The following is an 18,567-nucleotide window of genomic DNA, read 5'->3' on the forward strand; positions in this document are numbered from 1 at the left end:
ACAAGGAAGGCAAAGTAACTACCAACGTCGAAAAGATAGTAAAACCAGCGGAGGAGTTTTACAGAGATCCGTACAGTAGCCAGCACAAGCACGACCTTAATATAAGAACTAGCAGTAACCCAGATTACACCCCACCAGTAATCATAGAAGTCAGAAAAGCCTTGGAGAGCATCCAAAGAGGCAAAGCTGCTGGTGAAGATCAGGTAACATCAGATCTGCTGAAAGATGGAGGACAGATTGTGTTAGAAACACCAGCGACCCTGTTTATGAGGTGTCTCCCGACGAAAAAAGTACTAGAATCTTGGAAGAATGCTAACATCATAATAATACATAAGAAAGGAGATGACAAGGGCTTGAATAATTACAGGCCGATCAGCTTGCTCTCCATAGTATACAAGCTATTTACAAAGGTAATTGCTAACAAAGTAAAGAAAACATTAGAATTCAATCAACCAAAGAAACAAGCAGGATTTCGAACAGGCTACTCAACAATCGACCACATTCATACTATCAATCAGGTAATAAAGAAATGCCCAGGATATAGCCAACCACTATACATAGCCTTCATAGATTACAAGAAGACGTTTGATTCAGTAGAAATATCAGCAGTCATGCAGATACTGTGGAATCAGGGTGTCGACAAAGCACATATAAATATTCTGGAAAAAATCTACAGAGGATCAACTGCCACCATAGTGCTTCATAAACAAAGCAACAGAATACGAATCAAGAAGGGTGTAAGGCAGGGGGATACAATCTCCCCAATGCTATTTACCGCGTGCTTACAGGAGGTTTTTAGAGGCCTAGAATGGGAACATTTAGGCATAAGAGTAACGGAGAGTACCTTAGTAACCTGCACTTCACCGATGACATTGCATTGCTAAGTAACTCGGGAGATGAATCGCAACTCATTATTACGGAGTTAGACAAGGAGAGCAGAAATGTAGGCCACGTGATTCAGGTACATGCATTGTGGATTTTTCTTTCAGCCTCAAAGCAACAAGCTGGTTCTGGGGAAAAAAACAATAAAAATGTCAGGTGCTCGGCACGCACAGGAAAAATCAATTGGCTTTAACTAGATAGCGCCTCGTAGTCTACTAAATATGAGATATGTCATCGCTGCGACAAATGAGATAAAAAAAAAAACTGATTAGAACAACTCTAAATACCAGCTAATTTGCTGCGGCTGCTGCCCCCGAGGTAGCCGGCATCACTCATTTCCCCATCCCCCACGTCCTCGCCCTGTCGGGCTGCAGCAGCCGCAACTGAACTTACGGCTGACATGCGCTCTCCCATAGAGGGCCGTGCGTTGCGGCAGGCCGTACCGTGTGCTTTTTCATCCAGCAGCCGTGCTCAAACTAACATCCACTAACAAACTAATATACACTCATACTAACATAAACTCAAACTAACATACATTCAAACTAACTAACCTGGAAAGAATACAGTGGAAGAATACAGAGGTTCATTTTGAACAAGTTCTCACGAGTCGACTGTCCTTTTGATATAATGAAAGCCAGTAGAATTTCCCTTCTTAGTGCACGTCGAAAACAGATAAGGATTGACCTTCTTTCTTTTCTGCTGAACCACAAACTTGCAATTTACCCATCGCCATACCTCACATCGTTATCAACCAGACCCACAAGGCATCATCACATCAAATCTCTAACACCTTATTTCTGCAGGACAGATGCTTATAAGTACTTAAATTTTCCATGTACGGTCTAAGATTCGAACGAAATAACTAAGGCGTCCTCATAGCATCTATTTCTCCTTCACTCCAAATAGCCTTGTCTTGCAAGTCCAGGTTTCCAATCTTTTATTACAGCGTTTTTTCTTTTATTTTTTCTTGTATGCCTGTCTTTATTGTTCTTATTTATTATTTTTTTGGCTTGAACAGTGAAAATTATTGTGTTTATTATTTTGTATTTATTATGGATTTATTTTTACGGGAATTACACAACATATGAAGTATGGATTTGTAGTTTTCTTTTGTTCGGTACATCTGTTACTACGAAATAATTTTCTATGTCGCTCTTTGTGTTTACTATGAGTGTATGAAACACCCACCCCAAACAATTTTTATGCCACTTATTGTATCATCTATGTTCTCTTGAACAGCCCAACTGCTTGGACCTAAGGGTCTGCAGTGTGTAATAAATAAAATGTATTTTCAAAAACAACGAACTTCTTCAATGTTATGATTTTTTCAGGTAGCTTAAACTCTCCTTAAGCAATGTAAAGTGCATTTAAATACAGAAATGTTTGGGGTTGTAACATGCAGAAAATCATTCCCTAAGAAATTGTGAGAACAGAAAATATGCCATTTATCAAATGTCAGCTGCAAGGGCGACCATGTGCTTTGTGGCAAAATGGTGACACAAAGGAATCAAATGTGCAATCTGGGGGCAAACGTCAAAAATTTTCTTCTCTCAACAAAAAATGCCAGGCTTGTATGAATGCACAGCACAGTCATAGCAAAAGCTAGAGGAGCGGTCTTTCTGTGCTTTTTCTAAACGCTCTTTGGGTAATTGCTACAAGCACACTTGCTGGATACCCACTATGCCATAAATAGTCATAATTTTTGTGTAGGAGGCCAGCATTCCCTATACTACAGTGGCTAGAATACTAGAAGTGTGATCACCGCCAAGTGGCTGCAATGGGAGGTAGTGACGCCGCTTTGCGATGTTTCCGCTTGGTCGCGCGCGCTGTTGTATACACGTCAGGCTCTTAGGCTGCGCACGTTCAACGCTGTAACTCGCCTATCAAACGTGATTCTTTTGCCTGTTTAAGCTGTTCTTCCATGCTGACTTTGCTGTTCGGACAGCCTTCTCGTGTCTACATTATGTCTTTTGCGGAGTGTGTGCCATGAGCAGACGTCAGAGCCACTGTTTTGTGCCCAGATGCTCAACTGGGTACAAATCGTGCAAGCAGAAGCTTTAATTGTTTGGAGTCCTAAAAGACGACTATTTGTTCCAGCAGTGGCAGCGTAATATACCAAGAGCAAATAAGCCTTTGGAAAAGAACGCTGCCGTTTGCGAGCTCTACTTCAATCAGCAGTTCATCTCGCGCAACTTCAAGCACGTTATTAACGGTGAGGTAGTGCGTTTGGGCAGAGCTAGGCTTGTTTTATTGCCGCATGCCGTCCCAACGATCTTTCCAAATGCTCCTTTCTACCTCTCGAAACGTGTGGCGCAAAAAAGAAACCCCCAAGGAGAGATCACACCCACCACTTGTGATTCCTCAGAAAAGACGTCGAAAGGACGACAACCGGGAGCCGCAAGAGGAGCCGCAGGATGAGCCGGAGCCACCCGACCTTCCAGCTGTGCCCGTTTATGACTACAAGCACGTTCCATTTCCTTTAAATCGATGGAGAAGGCACGTATTCAATGAGGAACCGCTAAATGTCACCTACAGCTTGTGCACGCTCGGACATGAGCCTTCTACACGCAGAGAAACTTGTTAAATTTTGTGCTAGTGGAAGTGCCATAACACATGAAGTATTTGTGTGTGGTGTGAAGATTTCGATGAATGGGCCACATGAACCAGCTTCTCTTCTGGAGACTGTTGATGCCATGCCAGTGTGTTCAGGGGCAAGCTTGTTGTGCGAGTTTCCTTTTGCATCATCTGGTAAGAACTTGAAGGTCTGGAATGGGAAGCTCTACCATCACAAGTGTAAAGGTACCTCAAGTCAAGATGAAGGACGCTGCATGAGTTGGAAGTACTTGAGAAAGCTGCTTGTCAATCAGAGATACCAGAAAAAGAAAACAGCAGGCAAACTGACCCATGCAACAAAGCTTAAAGCTAAAGCTCAAACAGTACGCCGCCTTGGAAACAAGGTGAAGACTCTCGACCAGACCATTGCACAGCTAAAACTAGAGAATGAAGAAATTGAAGAAAGCGCGCTCTTCAATTTCTTCAAGCAAAACAGACAAGCTCCCATCCAAACAGAAAAATGCTATTATGCAGTGTTTTGAAGCTGCAAGGTGCAAGTCCCGAAATGGCATGCGCTACAACCCGGAGTGGATGTTGGAGTGTGTCATCATGCACATGAAGAGCCCACGACTTTATGCGCATGTGCGTAAAAAGAAAATTCTTGTGCTACCCAGTCGTACATGCCTCAGAGCATTCATGAAGAAGTACGACACGTGCTTTGGTTTTAATAAATGTGTCTTCTCGGGCATTTCTAAGAAGACTGCTAATATGGGAGACTTTGAACGTCATGGTGGACTATCGTTGACGAAACTAAACTTGCAGAAAACTTTGGTGTTCAGCGGGGAAGTGGAAAAGTTGATAGATTTGTAGACCTTGGTTCTTTCACTCCCGAGGCTGACAAAAGTGTTCCATGTGATCATGGTCTTGTGATAATGTTTCAACCTTTGTCAGGTTCATGGCTTCAAATCTTGGGTGTATTTGCATCTAAAGGCAATGTGAAAGCCGCACTGCTTTCTAAAATCATTTTAGAAGCAGTTATCCTGGCAGAGAATGCTGGCCTCAGGGTAGACTATGTGACATCGGATAGAGCATCTTGGAACCGTGCAATGTGGCATCGATTTGGCATATCTGGTTCGGCATCAGCTATCAAGCCTTCAGCACATCATCCAACTGACGTCACGAGGCGGCTTTTCTTTCTGTCTGACTTTCCGCATTTAGTAAAGTGCACCAGGAACGGCTTCATCAAAAATGGCTATAAAACACCAGATGGGCATGTTGATGTTAGGCCAATCAGGATAGCTCACGACCTGGACAACATTGAAAGCTATGCCGAAGATTACAGAACTGCACTTGAATCCCAACAACTTCGAAAAAATGAAAGTTAATTATGCATTTCATCTCTTCAGCCTTGAGGTTGCATGCAGGCTTTTCTTATACAAAGAAGCAATCTCAAAGTCATGTTCATATAGAGAAGCGACAAAACAATTTGTTCGCTTCATGGAAAAGCTAATTGTTGTGATGACATCCAGAGTGCCTTCAACGGCACTGAGAAAAAATTCTGAACAGGAAAGAGTACTGCAGGGTGTTCTAGCATACTTAGACCGTTGGGAAGCCTACACCGGACCTACGAGGGCAGGCTTTTTGTCTGCTAGCACTGCAGAAGGTCTAAGAGTAACTCTGCAAGGCACTTTGGAACTTTTAACATACCTGTCGAAGGAAGTGCAGTACAAATATTTGTTGACTTCACGCCTCAGCCAAGATCCAATCGAAAAGCTATTTGGGATAATTCGTCAGTTATTTGGATGCAACGATCATCCCACATCGACCCAGTTCCTTACTGCCGCGAATTCCCTTAGCTTTTACAATTTGGTAAAAGCACCAGACACGGGCAACTGTGCAGATGGCACACTTACGTCATTAGTTGGAACTGATAAAGTGGCCAACCATGTCGACAATTTACTGGACACTGGAAACCTGGACGAAGCTTCAAGTGTACTACAGGCATCGACTGTCCTTTCTGACCATGTGTATCCTGTGCAAGTCAGGGACGCAAGACTGGTGTACTATTTGGCTGGCTATGTGGCGCAGAGGAAAGTTATGGCAACGAAATGCCGGGACTGTTTTGAGCTGCAGCTCACATTCCTTGAGAATGCAGATAAGGACCTTGCGTCATCCAAAGCATTCTGTGATGTTGGAGGGCTCTTGTACCCGTCACCTGAGCTATTTTCATTTGTGGAGGCACTGGAAGACACATTTACATTGTGGTTCAGTTATAATAAGCTCCAAAGGGACACTATAGTTGAACTTCTTAATTCATTGCAGACTGTACCATAAGTAGGGTGTGACTCACACAAGCAAAATCTGACGAGCAACATAATCAAGTTTTATGTTCTCACACGGCTTCACTTCTTCACGAAATCTCTAAACAAACAGAGAAGTTCTGCAAGAGAAAGATCAAAGCACCTCAAGCTTCGAAGAAGGATGTGATGTGCATCACACTTTAGTGTGCTAGCTTTGTTCCCTACTATGATGCCCCCAACTTCAAATAAAATTTGTAAGAAAAGTAAAACGCTGTCCGATTTTCTGTGCCGTTGTTAATAAAAAAAATATTTCCACTGTGAATACGCAAGAATAATTAAGTCCTTAAAAACTATCTCATGCAAAATGTTAAGTATTACAATATAAAAGAAATTGATATTAATGTCACAGTAGCATATTGTGCTTCTTGAGCTTGCTTATAACCTTGCGAAATGGCAATCCCCCAAAATGTTAATCGGTTACATTTCTTAGCACCAAGGAACTATCGCTAGCAGTGGAAAGCTTAGCTGGCCGCGATGTTTGCGACTGATGTAAAGCTTCACTTATGATGCTATGGGTATGGTCACACCATACGGTGATGATGTTTGATAATATCTGCCGCGAAGTTCACTTATATATGATGTGCTTACGCCCTGCAATATAGTATAGGTACATAAAATTTACACTACAAACAAAGCCATATCAGCCACAAATCAGCCTTGACATGGCAGCTTCACTGCAGCGAGCTGCCGAGCGAGCTACGTGTAAGCTACAACCAGCGTCGCCTAGACAGCGCCGATCGAGGCATCGGTGGAGAGCGTCAGCGCAGGCGGCGCGGTCTTCACACTTCCCCTGTTCTAGCCACTGTACCTATACATAACGCTTCGGAGAATCGTGGTACCCACTACACACTTGTTGGAAATTTTATGTAATGTTTTTATGCAGTGGCTGACAATAATGAAGGAATATGCGTGAAGTGGGTATGCACCACAATTAGTATGTGATCAAGAACAAGTTTTCTAATGGGCTGGAACATTGGGTGACTCACCCATTATGCAATTGTCATTCTGTGGCACCTGGTTGTTCCTTTATTATTCTAAAATGCTTTATTACTCATATTGATGCAATTACTTTCCCAACATCAAGCCTGCTAAGGCCAGTTTTAAAATGAGATTCAAGCACCGGCGTAGCTCAGTGGTAGAATACTGGGATGGCATGCAACAGACCCGGACTAGAATCCCATTATGTCTTTGGTGTTTTTTATTTACTGAGTTTTTTTTTCTTGTCTCTTGCGATACTGGTTACGGACACCGGCAGCGGCGGACAGCTGCGGCACCGCGCGTGACTCCTGTTTTGATCTTATAAGAGATTTCCCTGTAAAAGTGATTTGATTGGACTTTATTCATTACTAAGCAATGAAGAGATTATTACGTTGTATCATGACGATTTTTACTTGGACAACATCAGTACGAAAAGTACTATCAACATTGCGACAAATCACATAGTTTCTCTGCTTCCACAATTTTAGGGGGAAGCTTCCAGATTGTTGCCCTTAACAATTTTGTTAGTAGATACAATTTTTTTCGAATATTATTAGCGTTAAGGTTTCTTAGAGAGAGCTTGAGTTAGCTGAACATATAAATAGCAAACTATGAAAATTTTTGTTGTCTTTGTATACACCAAGCTGGCAGTTCAACACAAAAATTTTTGAACATTTAAATAGCACAACGAGCAATAATTGATTTCACATGCATGTTCCTATTAGTCACAGTTTATCATGACTGAATGAACTTGAGAGGGCGTCACGATCAAAAAATTTTTTTTGTGGAAAAATGTTTATCTATAACACACAAGGTACACAGTAAAACCTGCGATGTGCGAGCACCACGTCTTGGATACTTTGCTTTGAATGACTCCTAAATATAGCCAAACGAGTGGTTGCTGTATAAGCATGAGAGAAGTGGCACTTTGAGAAAATGTTATTTCTTTAGTCAACGTTTTGGTCAAAGCCTGACCTCTTGATAAAGGTCATGTTCTGACCAAAAGGTTAACTGAACAAACAAAATCTTTTTGAAGTACCACCTTTCATGTGTTTGTGTGTGTGTATGTGTATGTGTGTATATATATGCGCGCACACACACACACACACACACACACACACACACACACACACACACACACACACACACAGTGCTTCAAGAAATGTGTCCATCATTGTTAAAAAAATCAGAAAAAGACGCTATTTGCTTGCTGTCTTCGCAAATGCTTTTTACGTAGTAACGGACATCTGAAGAGGGTTTAAGTGATCATTTGGAACAGTAATTAGACAAATTAATATAATTAACTTTTCAATTAGCAGAGTTAGGCAGTTAAGACAAATAGGAGAATTTAAGTCCTTTATGTAAGGAACCTATTGCAGCTTCGAGATTTTCAAAAAGCAGCTTCTAATACTAATTGTAAAGTAATGAAACTCATCCCAAGTCTGCTGCAAAACCGAAATGCGAAAGAGCACAACTGCCATTTTTTTCAAGGATGTCCAGAATGAGCGAGTGCCGTTATGGCAACCCTTAACCAGCTTTGTTGTGTGGGTGTGTGGGCTGAGTTTGCAATAATAGCATGCATGACGCACATCCGTGAATGAACGGAGAAGAATTGCACTAGGAAGGAAAGGTGGGCTAGTTGGTAATTCATGATTGATCAGCGAACCGGTAGCGCGGGAAGAACACAGACACAAAGCAAAGAGGAGACACACAGCACGAGCGCTCGTGCTATGTGCCGCCTCTGCTTCATGTCTGTGTTCTTCCCGCGCTACCAGTTCACTGATCAATCAAGAACTGCACTTCTGCAATCTCTGTTTTAAACAGTGACGTCATTGTGGTCGTCTGCTTGTTGTGCTCATCTGTACTTTAGTTTCAGTTTCGCCACAAAATTAAGGAGAACTTTATTACTTTTTAATAACTACTAGAGGCCAGTTTTTTAAAATTAGCTGCCAAAATTAGCTCAGAATGCGAATTGCATAACGGGTGGGTCACCCAATGCTCCAGCCCATTAGAAAACTTGTTTTTGATCACCTATTAATTATGGCCCATACCCACTTCATGCATATTCCTTCATCATTGTCAGCCACTGCATAAAGTAGCAGCCTCTGCTAATTTAAAAAAGTTAATCAAATGAACTTTCCTAATCACCATTCTAAATGATGTCTTCGACCCTCCCAAGATGCCTGTTGCTACAAAAAAAGCATCTGTGACGACAGCGAGCAAATAAGGCCTTTTCCTAATTAAAAAAAATACTGGCCATATTTCTTGAAATACCCTGTATATATACTATGTGCCTTATAAATGCAGGCCATCTTGCTGGAAAGGAAAAAATAAACATGTTTTTGTACGCTGGCCTGTCATTTCTCAATGCATAGAAAGCGCGGATCTGCAAAAATACTTTTCTGTCTCCCTCTTTTTGTACATAAGATATTTCTAAGGGTATATCAAGTGTACCTAATCACTTTTCGACCATCTCTAGTAGGTATGTTAAAAAAAAAAAAACATGCAGATATATGTGAATATGAGAAGTAGTTTAGGCATTATATTGTGAAAAAAAATTTTGTTTTGCCTAAAAGTCACTTTAAACTTTGGCCACTCAAGTGAAACTGTGTTGTGCTAAATATTTCATATAATATTACTGGTTTCAGAAATTACTGCAAATCAATTTTTTCCTTAATCTCAAGGCGCTACACATTCATGACTTCGACAGTATATTCCTTTTCGTTTTACTTTACTTCTGTTTCCCTACATGTTTAGCGTTTTTTTGTAAAAAGCACATTTTTTCAGTAATATATCTATATTTCTGCTTTAAAAGTTACTACATTAAACAATTACAATACTGTGGGAGCAAATAAAGCAAGAATACGGCTAAAATATTGTGACAAAGTGGGGATAAATAGCACTTTGACTCATATTGCGGCTTAATTTTCGTAATCTAGTAGTCCAAGGAAAAATATGACTTATATATTGTTGCATGGCATGCTTTCTTGGTAACGCATGCAGAAAGTTTCATGAGAGTAATTTTTATTTTAAGAAAAAAAATAATTGTCCATTTGAGCAACCACAAGGTAGTAGGAAGTCTGCCCTTTCCTCACTTTCACTGCATTGCACATCAGTGTGACGTAGAAGTGGGGGCTTTTTGGCAATAAAGAATGTATGTCATAAAACTGTTTGTGACTTGCTTTAGTAATACCGCTGCATAGAATGTCAAAAAGGGGCAATAGTGCTAACTTATAGAATGGTATACGATCAATTGCTGAACCATTAAAGGGCAGATCATATTCGACGGCTAAATGAAACCCTCACGTAGCGAGGGTCTTGCTCTGCCTTGAGATGGTAGGCCAGGGATCATTGCCAGTTGCCATCTTATGATAGAATCACAAACCATGTGATGCCAAAACAGGTGAAAAGTGTTCCACACTCTCCCCAATGTTAACAGGTGGCATTGGGCTCCCACGTGGACAGAGGGCTGACCGTCACTGTAGCTCAGCGGTCAAGTAGCAGAGGCCTTTGAATACTCACTGTGTGATGTTTGTATTGCTGATCACAAGATACATAGCAAAGTGAATTGATTGTATATGTACTTCCTCACTTTGATACTATACCCACATTTAACATTTAGACAGTACAGAACGCATGTGAGGGGGCCTTCCTCCAACTATAGGTCATGCAATCCTCAGTTGTAGTTGCGAGTTGCAGCAAGGCGATATAACTGAAACTCATTTTGCCCTGTACCCATGGGCTGCAGCTTGCTTTAATGATCTGCCTACTTTTCTGAAGTGTGTATTGGCGGAAGAAGCTTTTTTCAGGTCTTTGATTTTGACAAAAGCTTGCCTCGACACCCACGAAAGAGGATGTTTTATCAAGGCCTATGCACATTCGCTTGAGAACAGTCCTCTTTGTACTACCCAGCTAGGGCCAAGGTTGTGATGGATTCGCTGTTGGCGGTGTCTTGTGTAGCACTGCCTGGGCAGTGCCTGACGTCTATAGGCAAAAGGCGAAGATGAATGGCTATTCGAAATCGTGAAGCGTGACGACCGATTTCATTTTCCCAATGTTCGATTTTGCATTTTATCGGTATATTGGAAGCACACCATAATTAGAACAAAGATAAGATGTTACATTGTGCCCTACAATGGTGGTGCAAAGCTGAGCATGCTCGGATGCTGTAGCAGAAAATTTGTTTTCAACAAGGCAACAAGTGGTGGTTGCATTTTTATCATATTATGTGCAGCCTGCGCTCTCTTGAAGACCGTAAAAAAGTACCAAGCAGGGAGAAACAGCTGATTTGTAGTTTGCTGCACTTTCAAGTGCAATCAATAAAAAGATGCTAGTGCATCGATTTGGACTTGCCTAATTTTTACCTTTCAGTCTTTATTTAGGTATTTGCTGATTTAAGTAAAGTACGGCACTGAATAACGCTGCAACATTATTCAACTAGCTTAGATTCTGAAGGTAAGTATACTTTCAGAATGTTACTGTTGTTTCTTTAGTGGCAGTATACACTTACAATTTCATACATTGTCCATGTGCATGCTTTTTATTTGTTGATTTTTTTTCTATGTTAATGTGCAAACAAAAGTAAACTGCGAAAAAAATATTGTAACAATTGTGTTACTTCTTCAGGTATGTTCTGTTCACTTTGTTGATGGACGTCCAACCGAGGAGAATCCCTATCCAACTCTACATCTTGGAACACTGGTGAGTGCAGTGCAAATTAATTCTACAGTTGTTGGTTGAAAAACAACCTCATGTCAATCTTTGTTTTTGTAGTAATACTGTGTGGATGCGAGGCACGCTTTTCGGATACCGTCATTGTGTTTAGAGCACCTAGACCGCCCCACATGAGAGCTCGCAGACGTATATCACAGCTACATCAGGCAGTCATCTTGTAGCAGCCACCTGTCAGTAACTATTTCTGAAAACGAAATGTCGCTTCTGAAAACAAAGAGTAGCAGCAGATATGGCGCAGTAGCTCCGCACATTGCACCGACGACAGTTCGCATGGGCAGCGGGTTACAGTGTCGGTACATGTGTTTTCTTTTGCTGAATAAAGCCTACAGCTCATAGTGGCACTGGTGTCATTCCCCCTCTCTGTCGCTTGTCAGTGCACAATGAAAAAAATCTCTTATGATGTGTTCTTTCTTTATCGGCGAATGTGTGTTTAATCCTGTCGCTTGTGCACAAGCCACTCGACCTCCCTCAGACCACTTAAAAAAGGCTACATTGAATACGGTGTCTTGCGAGGCATTTGTGCACTTCGCTCTCGTATACCCAGAGCTGTCGGCTTTTCCCTATATAAGTCGCATTAATCATAATTTCTCAACAATGCGGAATATGTTTCGCTTGATCTTTTCTTGTAGAGTGTTCGACATGTGGGAACACCAGATGGTGTGCGGTGTACTGCCCAATCACAGCTGGACAAAAACTTGCAGCTTGGTGCGTCACGTGGCAGCAGGCGATGCCACTCTGTGATTAACGAACATTTTGTGGAGGTTAAAGCAGAAGACAGCCTCCCTTCCAAAAGCCAGCTTGGACCGGGCATCATCACATACGAGCGGCCCTTCAGGTTTGCTGTGAAGCAGTTATTTTTCGAGGAAATGCATGGATACAGCATTTTGACCACTCAAGCATTTTAGCAGTTTAGCCACTTGCCGTTATGTGGTCACAAATGGAATCTTATCAATGCAAGCATTATGATTGTGATCTTTTGAGACTGTACACTGCATATGAAACAACTGACATCATGACACTTGTGTGGGGAATCCTTTATTAGTTATTCATTATGATTATTTTATCATGTAAGTTGAAACAAAGATAAGCATTCACAAGCTACAATATGCTCTGTGTTGTAGCAGAGCTATTTCAATATAGGTTTTAACATGTCACAAATTTAGTGTCTCATGAATGTGTAAATAAAAATACCGTATTTACTCACGTAATGAACTCACTTTTTTTCTCGAAAAATCAGACCAAAGTAGGGGATGCGTTTATTATATGGGGCAAACTTTATGAAGACTTTTTCGGGATAAGCAAGAATTGCGGCAATGAAAAAAAAAAAGAGTTACGTCGCTTAGCTTTTAGCAATTAACATACGTGTACACTGTTTGGATACAGCATCTTTGTTGCACTTAACTCATCTTTGGTGGTTGATGGCGCTATCTTTTGCAAACTGTCCCCGCGTCACCCGCACACGCCATAAAAGCGTTTTGCAGCTATCTTATCTCGCAATTGTTGAACTGCAACAGTGGTATCTGCTGTTATCTCGAGGAGCGCCCAGAAGCGTGCGCTACCATGCTATGACACACTTTGCAAACTTCGTGGCAACCTCGCATGACGACCGCGATGACGCTGTTGACATTGTAGCAACTAACCAGCATTACAGCAAGCTACCCCCAAAGCATCGAAACAAACCGTCGATAACACGATTAATGACAGAATACGGCTGCCGCCTCGCTTCCAAACAAGAAGTTTCTGTACGCCCGGAGAACAAGCGAAGCGAAAATGGAAAGTGCTACCATGTTGCAGAAATCGTCGCGAATTTTTCCGGGCAACAAGGGATGTTTTTTTATTTTTCAGAAACCTGCGTCGCGATAGTGACGAATGACTCCTCGCGAAAGCAAATCCTATTGTTGTTGTCGCTCAAAAATCGCGTGCACATAGTTGGGCCTTAAAGTTTTATATTTATACAGTAAACAACTGTCGGCTGGCGCGTTTAGTTTCGTGACCTTCGCTCGCTGCACATCAGCTGTGATGTCTGACACTAGCACAGTTCATGAACCCCGCTGTGGCGCACGGATAATAAAAAAAAATACAGCGAATGTGCTGCACCCAGATAGAAAGAAGAACAATACGGCGTGCAGCAGCGGGAGAAGGGGGGAAGGGAGCGAGTCAAGATGGCCGAGGGGGTTAATAAAACGTATAAGATCCAACGAGTAAGGAGGTGCCAGGTGTCATTTACCGGGACTGCAGCGAATGGAAGTAGGTGTTGCGTTTATTAGGCTGGAAAAAAAAGTCCAAATTTTGACAACTGAAGTTGGGGGTGCGTTTATTATGAGAGTGCATTCACTACATGAGTAAATATGGTATATTGCAAAATAACAAAAACGCCGACCAAGGTGAAATACACAAAACTTAAAAAGACATTTCGGCTCCCCACACGGGAGCCTTGTTCACAGTCTGTGAACAAGGCTCCCATGTGGAGAGCCGAAACGTCTTTTTAAGTTTTGTGTGTTTCACCTTGGTCGGCGTTTTTGTTATTTTGCACTATGTTTGTCCCCGACCAGACGGGATTCCATCGGACTCTTGACTATATAAATATGGTATATCTGGAAGTGCTCCAGTGAGGACTAATGATAGTAATTTACGTTTATATATTGCAGTATTTGTTCTGTATAAATTGTTTTTATTGGCAGATGTGTGGTGCTTAGCGGTGCGAAACGTCTTTTTAAGTTTTGTGTATTTCACCTTGGTCGGCGTTTTTGTTCTTTTGCACTATGTTTGTCCCCGACCAGACGGGATTCCATCGGACTCTTGACTATATAAATATGGTATATCTGGAAGTGCTCCAGTGAGGACTAATGATAGTAATTTACGTTTCTATATTGCAGTATTTGTTCTGTATAAATTGTTTTTATTGGCAGATGTGCTTAGCGGTGCCAGTGGGACGGTGATCGTGGCTTTTTTGTAATACATTTCCATTTTGTTTCTTTGCTATAATTTTTTTTCTGTAATAGCTAGGTGGCCTCAATGGTAAATGCTACGAGCTTAAATATGCATTCCAGAAAGAGCTTTCATTTGCTAAGGAAAGGGTCTAGCTATTCAATTTGCCCTTACGCTAGCTTGTTTAATATTTTCATTGCAGCTTTCATGTCAGTTATGACTGATGCTACATTATTTAAATATGAAAGTGTATTCTTATGTAGAACACCTGAGGTCAGTTGCCCTGGTGTTCGTGTTTCAACTCAGGGGCAAGATTCATGTGCTGTTTAATTTCATTTAACGTGAGACAACCCCAGATGGCTGAAAGTATATGGAGAAGTACACTTTGGTGTTGTTGCCAGACGCAGTTGCTTTGGGACTTTAATACCCACAAGTTGACCATATAAATTATTACCAGTGCTCTTAAAACATGCTATAATTAGCTAACTGCTCAAGAGGGAAAGTAATTACGAAATAGCCACTGGTCCCACACAGTAACAAATTGGCCTGCACTAATGCATTATCACCCAAATTATCCTTATTAAGTACTTGAGCCCATCTGCAAGGCAGCAAGAAACAAATATTTATGTGACGAGAAAACTTATTCAGCCAGATGTAGTAAATTTCTAAAAAAAAAAACTACCAGGCTTCTTGAACAGCTTGAAAGTTTCACCAGTGAGGACAAATTTCTTACTGTGTAGGACCAGTGGCTATCGTGGATAGCTATTTTACTTTGTTAGCTAACCAGGTGATTAGCTAATGCCGACATGTAACCAAACTTGTTATACAGTGGAATAAGTACCAAAGGGTTCAGAAAATGAGCGTAGACAACCAGTACAACAATGTGGTACTATGGCTGCCCCAAAAAGGTAGGAGTCCCAAGTATGGGTCCCGTAGCTACTTTTTCTCTGAACTGATATTCAAGGATGGTAAAGCTTATGTTTAGCCACACAGCACGTATGTATTAAAGTGTTTTAATATGATGGGAAAAAAGTTGTTCTGGCCCTGTAACTATTTTCGTTCATTAATCACTTCTATCACATTTTAGTTAATCTCATGTTGACTTACACAGATTTTATGGTGAAACATAACAGATGTGTACTTTCTTTTAGAATTTTACTTGTACAATACCCATGTTTGTAAGTTTTTCTCATTTTGCCCACACATGACTGTGGTTTTGCCCTGGATGTAGTAATTCACTTCTGAAACAGACATTCAGAAGTGTAAGTGTCAACAAATTTGAATGAAGTGCATATAAATAATCGGAGACAAAACAAGCTTCTGCACTTATGCCTGTTTTTTTTTTGTTCCTCAGGGTCTACAAACAAGCCATGGTTTCGCCAAAGTGCTCATCGTGTGGCTGCAGTTTCAAAGCTGTCGATAAAACGGACAAGGGCATTCAAGCTCAACTTGAAAGGAACCGAGACCACACCTACTATACAGATTCAAAGGTTCATGTACCGCCTCATTTTTATCTGCAACACAGTGCCAACCCGACTGAATTCACTGTTTGTTCAAATTTGGCATCACATTCCCGCCGGTTTTTCTTATTGGTTTGCCGAAACGTGTGTTTGATGAGCTGGGAAGAGCCTTCAGCCTGATTGTGAAGTCCCCATTTTGCTATCGTATTTGAAGGTCAGTTGCTGTTAACCTTGACGCAACTGAGTGTGAGACTTCACTTTTTAACTTAAACATTCTATTTTGTATCTAGAAATTTTTGTTATCTCTACAGTGCACAAAATTTTCTTCATGGTGTCAGAAAATTTGCTTGCGAGTGCCTCGTTTTCTGGCTGCCCAAAGACGTGATTCAGCACGCTCTTTGTGAAAGCTGTAGTGATTTTTCGTCAACTACTTGCCTAATCGATTTCTTTGATGTATTCATTGAAGCACAGTAGTCTGCTTCACAGAAGCAGGACATCCCACAATACAGCTAAATTTTCCCACGTAATTGCGCTGAATGGCTCCATCATATTTACATCAAAAGCATATGGGGGTGAGCAAGCGATCGTTTTGTCACACCAGACTGTGACTAATGCTAGTGGCAGGGGACGAAATTCTTGCTGACTGTAGATTTACTATCATTGACCTCCTTTGCACTCAGAGTGAAGTTGTCATTGCCTACTTTTCTGAAAAGGTGGCCTCAAATGAATGGTGAGGATTTAGTGGCATTGAGACAATTAGGTATGCTGTGAGTCTATGTGGAGCACTTCATAACGGTGTCGCAAAATGGGTGCCTTTATTGCATTCCAATTCCATTCCGGGGAACAGGGATTTGCTGCCATTTCATTCCTTTTGATTTTTCGAAATGAAAAAAGTTGGCCCATTTCTACTCCAGGAATTGTGGGACAATTCGATTCCGTACCTTCTATTCCTCATGTAGGAATTCTATCTTGATAGTTTTATTGAATTAAGAATGAACGACACCATAAATATAGTGTCATGAGATGCAATAAGAACTGCGAAAATACATAAAACACGTCACGAAGGTCGAGGGTTAGTACCTTAGTGGCATATCTCGTGCAATAGCCCCGCCGCGGTGGTCTAGTGGCTAAGGTACTCGGCTGCTGACCCGCAGGTCGTGGGTTCAAATCCCGGCTGCGGCGGCTGCATTTCTGATGGAGGCGGAAATGTTGTAGGCCCGTGTGCTCAGATTTGGGTGCACGTTAAAGAACCCCAGGTGGTCGAAATTTCCGGAGCCCTCCACTATGGCGTCTCTCATAATCAAATGGTGGTTTTGGGATGTTAAACCCCACATATCAATCATATCTCGTGCAGTAAAAACACCTTACTAATTCCCATATGAGCAGTTCTCCCGAAACATATAGTATTTTATGGTAAGCATGTTTGAATGAATGGTGATATTTTGATTGTTTAAGCTTAAATTTGTTAATGCTAAACTGATGACGTAGCACATTTTCATCTTGACAAAATTAGTGTTCATGAATACTAAGCAGTTTTGCCCCATGTCTCGAGTGGTCATGAATATGAAAAAAACTAAAATTTGGTTAATGGGGAACAAAACGCTCTAAATCTGCTGGTATTAGATGTAACAGTGCACCATCACTCGGGCACCTTGTGCCTTTGTATTCAATACGGAACACAGGGCCGCTCTGCTCGTCAGCACTCATGCTTGCAACAGCGCCTCGCTAGCATGGATGGGGTGAGGAAAACTTCGTGTTCGCCTGTGCGCAGGTATGCAATGTCTTTCTTGTCGCAAAGGTTATTTACGTGTGTCAGGCACTAAACTGCTTGTGAGATAACGATCAGGCTATGCATAGAGTATTCACCCCTTTCATGTGGAGTAACAATGAGAATCACCGTGCAAGGATAATTTGTTTCTCCTTTCAGTATATATTGGAATACTGTATTTGTTTGTGTGCCAACTTATGCTGTAATGTCTCTTTTAAATTGGCAAAATTTTTTTTTTACTTGGCTTTTTTAAATTGGGGACTGTAGCTGAGGTGCCGCCAAGGGCGAAAAAATCACATAAGGCATAAAGTGGAGGGGGGGGGGGGGCATGTTGCCATCGTATTTGTGCTCACCTGGGGTTACACAAAAAACAGAGAGAAACTTCAGAGGAGCACAGTCAATATAAGGACAAACTTAAAAGGCACGTTGCTTTTAAATGTATTGTGCTGGTACGTAATCAGCCAAACAATTTCAAACTGCTGCTTTGTTGTTAAATTCGAGGCTCTTATTTAATAATGTTTGAAGTTTGTAAAATAGCACATAGACGAAAACGTATTATATTTTCGGCAAAAGACATGATTTCATTTCCGTTCTAATCCAGGCAAGAGGAGACTAATTCTATTCCCATTTTATTTCTCCAAGCATTGTCCCCGTTCTATTCCCATTCCATTCCTGGGTCACAAAAATGTGTAGTGATTCTGGAATCACTCCAATAGACTTCTTTCAAGCTCACTAGCACTGTCGACGGGCACGCAAGCGCTTATGGGTAAAGTTTGTACGCCGCAACAGCCGCCGCAATGAGCGCACGGGCCTCATGTTTCAACCATTTACACCGTGCCAGCGCTTCTCAGATCAGGTGAACTCGCCAAGGTGGGATGCATTACTGCGTGATTCACTCACTAAC

At 41.5% G+C, this 18,567-nt stretch overlaps 1 protein-coding gene across 3 annotated transcripts in view; it reads left to right on the plus strand.

Moving 5' to 3' along the window:
- The window catches only part of LOC142761628 (uncharacterized), a 93,513-nt gene that overhangs the window by 22,501 nt on the left and 52,445 nt on the right, over window positions 1–18,567 (plus strand). For 2 of the 3 annotated variants that reach the window (XM_075890634.1, XM_075890633.1), the window contains exons 2-3: window positions 11,400–11,474; window positions 15,790–15,925. In XM_075890634.1, coding sequence (XP_075746749.1) covers window positions 11,400–11,474; window positions 15,790–15,925 — 211 coding nt within the window. Of the gene's footprint in view, window positions 1–11,399; window positions 11,475–12,136; window positions 12,343–15,789; window positions 15,926–18,567 lie in introns of all 3 variants that reach the window. The other variant, XM_075890635.1, reaches the window with a different exon arrangement.

Source organism: Rhipicephalus microplus, chromosome 3 (genome assembly GCF_043290135.1).
Source record: "Rhipicephalus microplus isolate Deutch F79 chromosome 3, USDA_Rmic, whole genome shotgun sequence".
NCBI classification, from domain to species: Eukaryota; Metazoa; Arthropoda; class Arachnida; order Ixodida; family Ixodidae; genus Rhipicephalus; species Rhipicephalus microplus.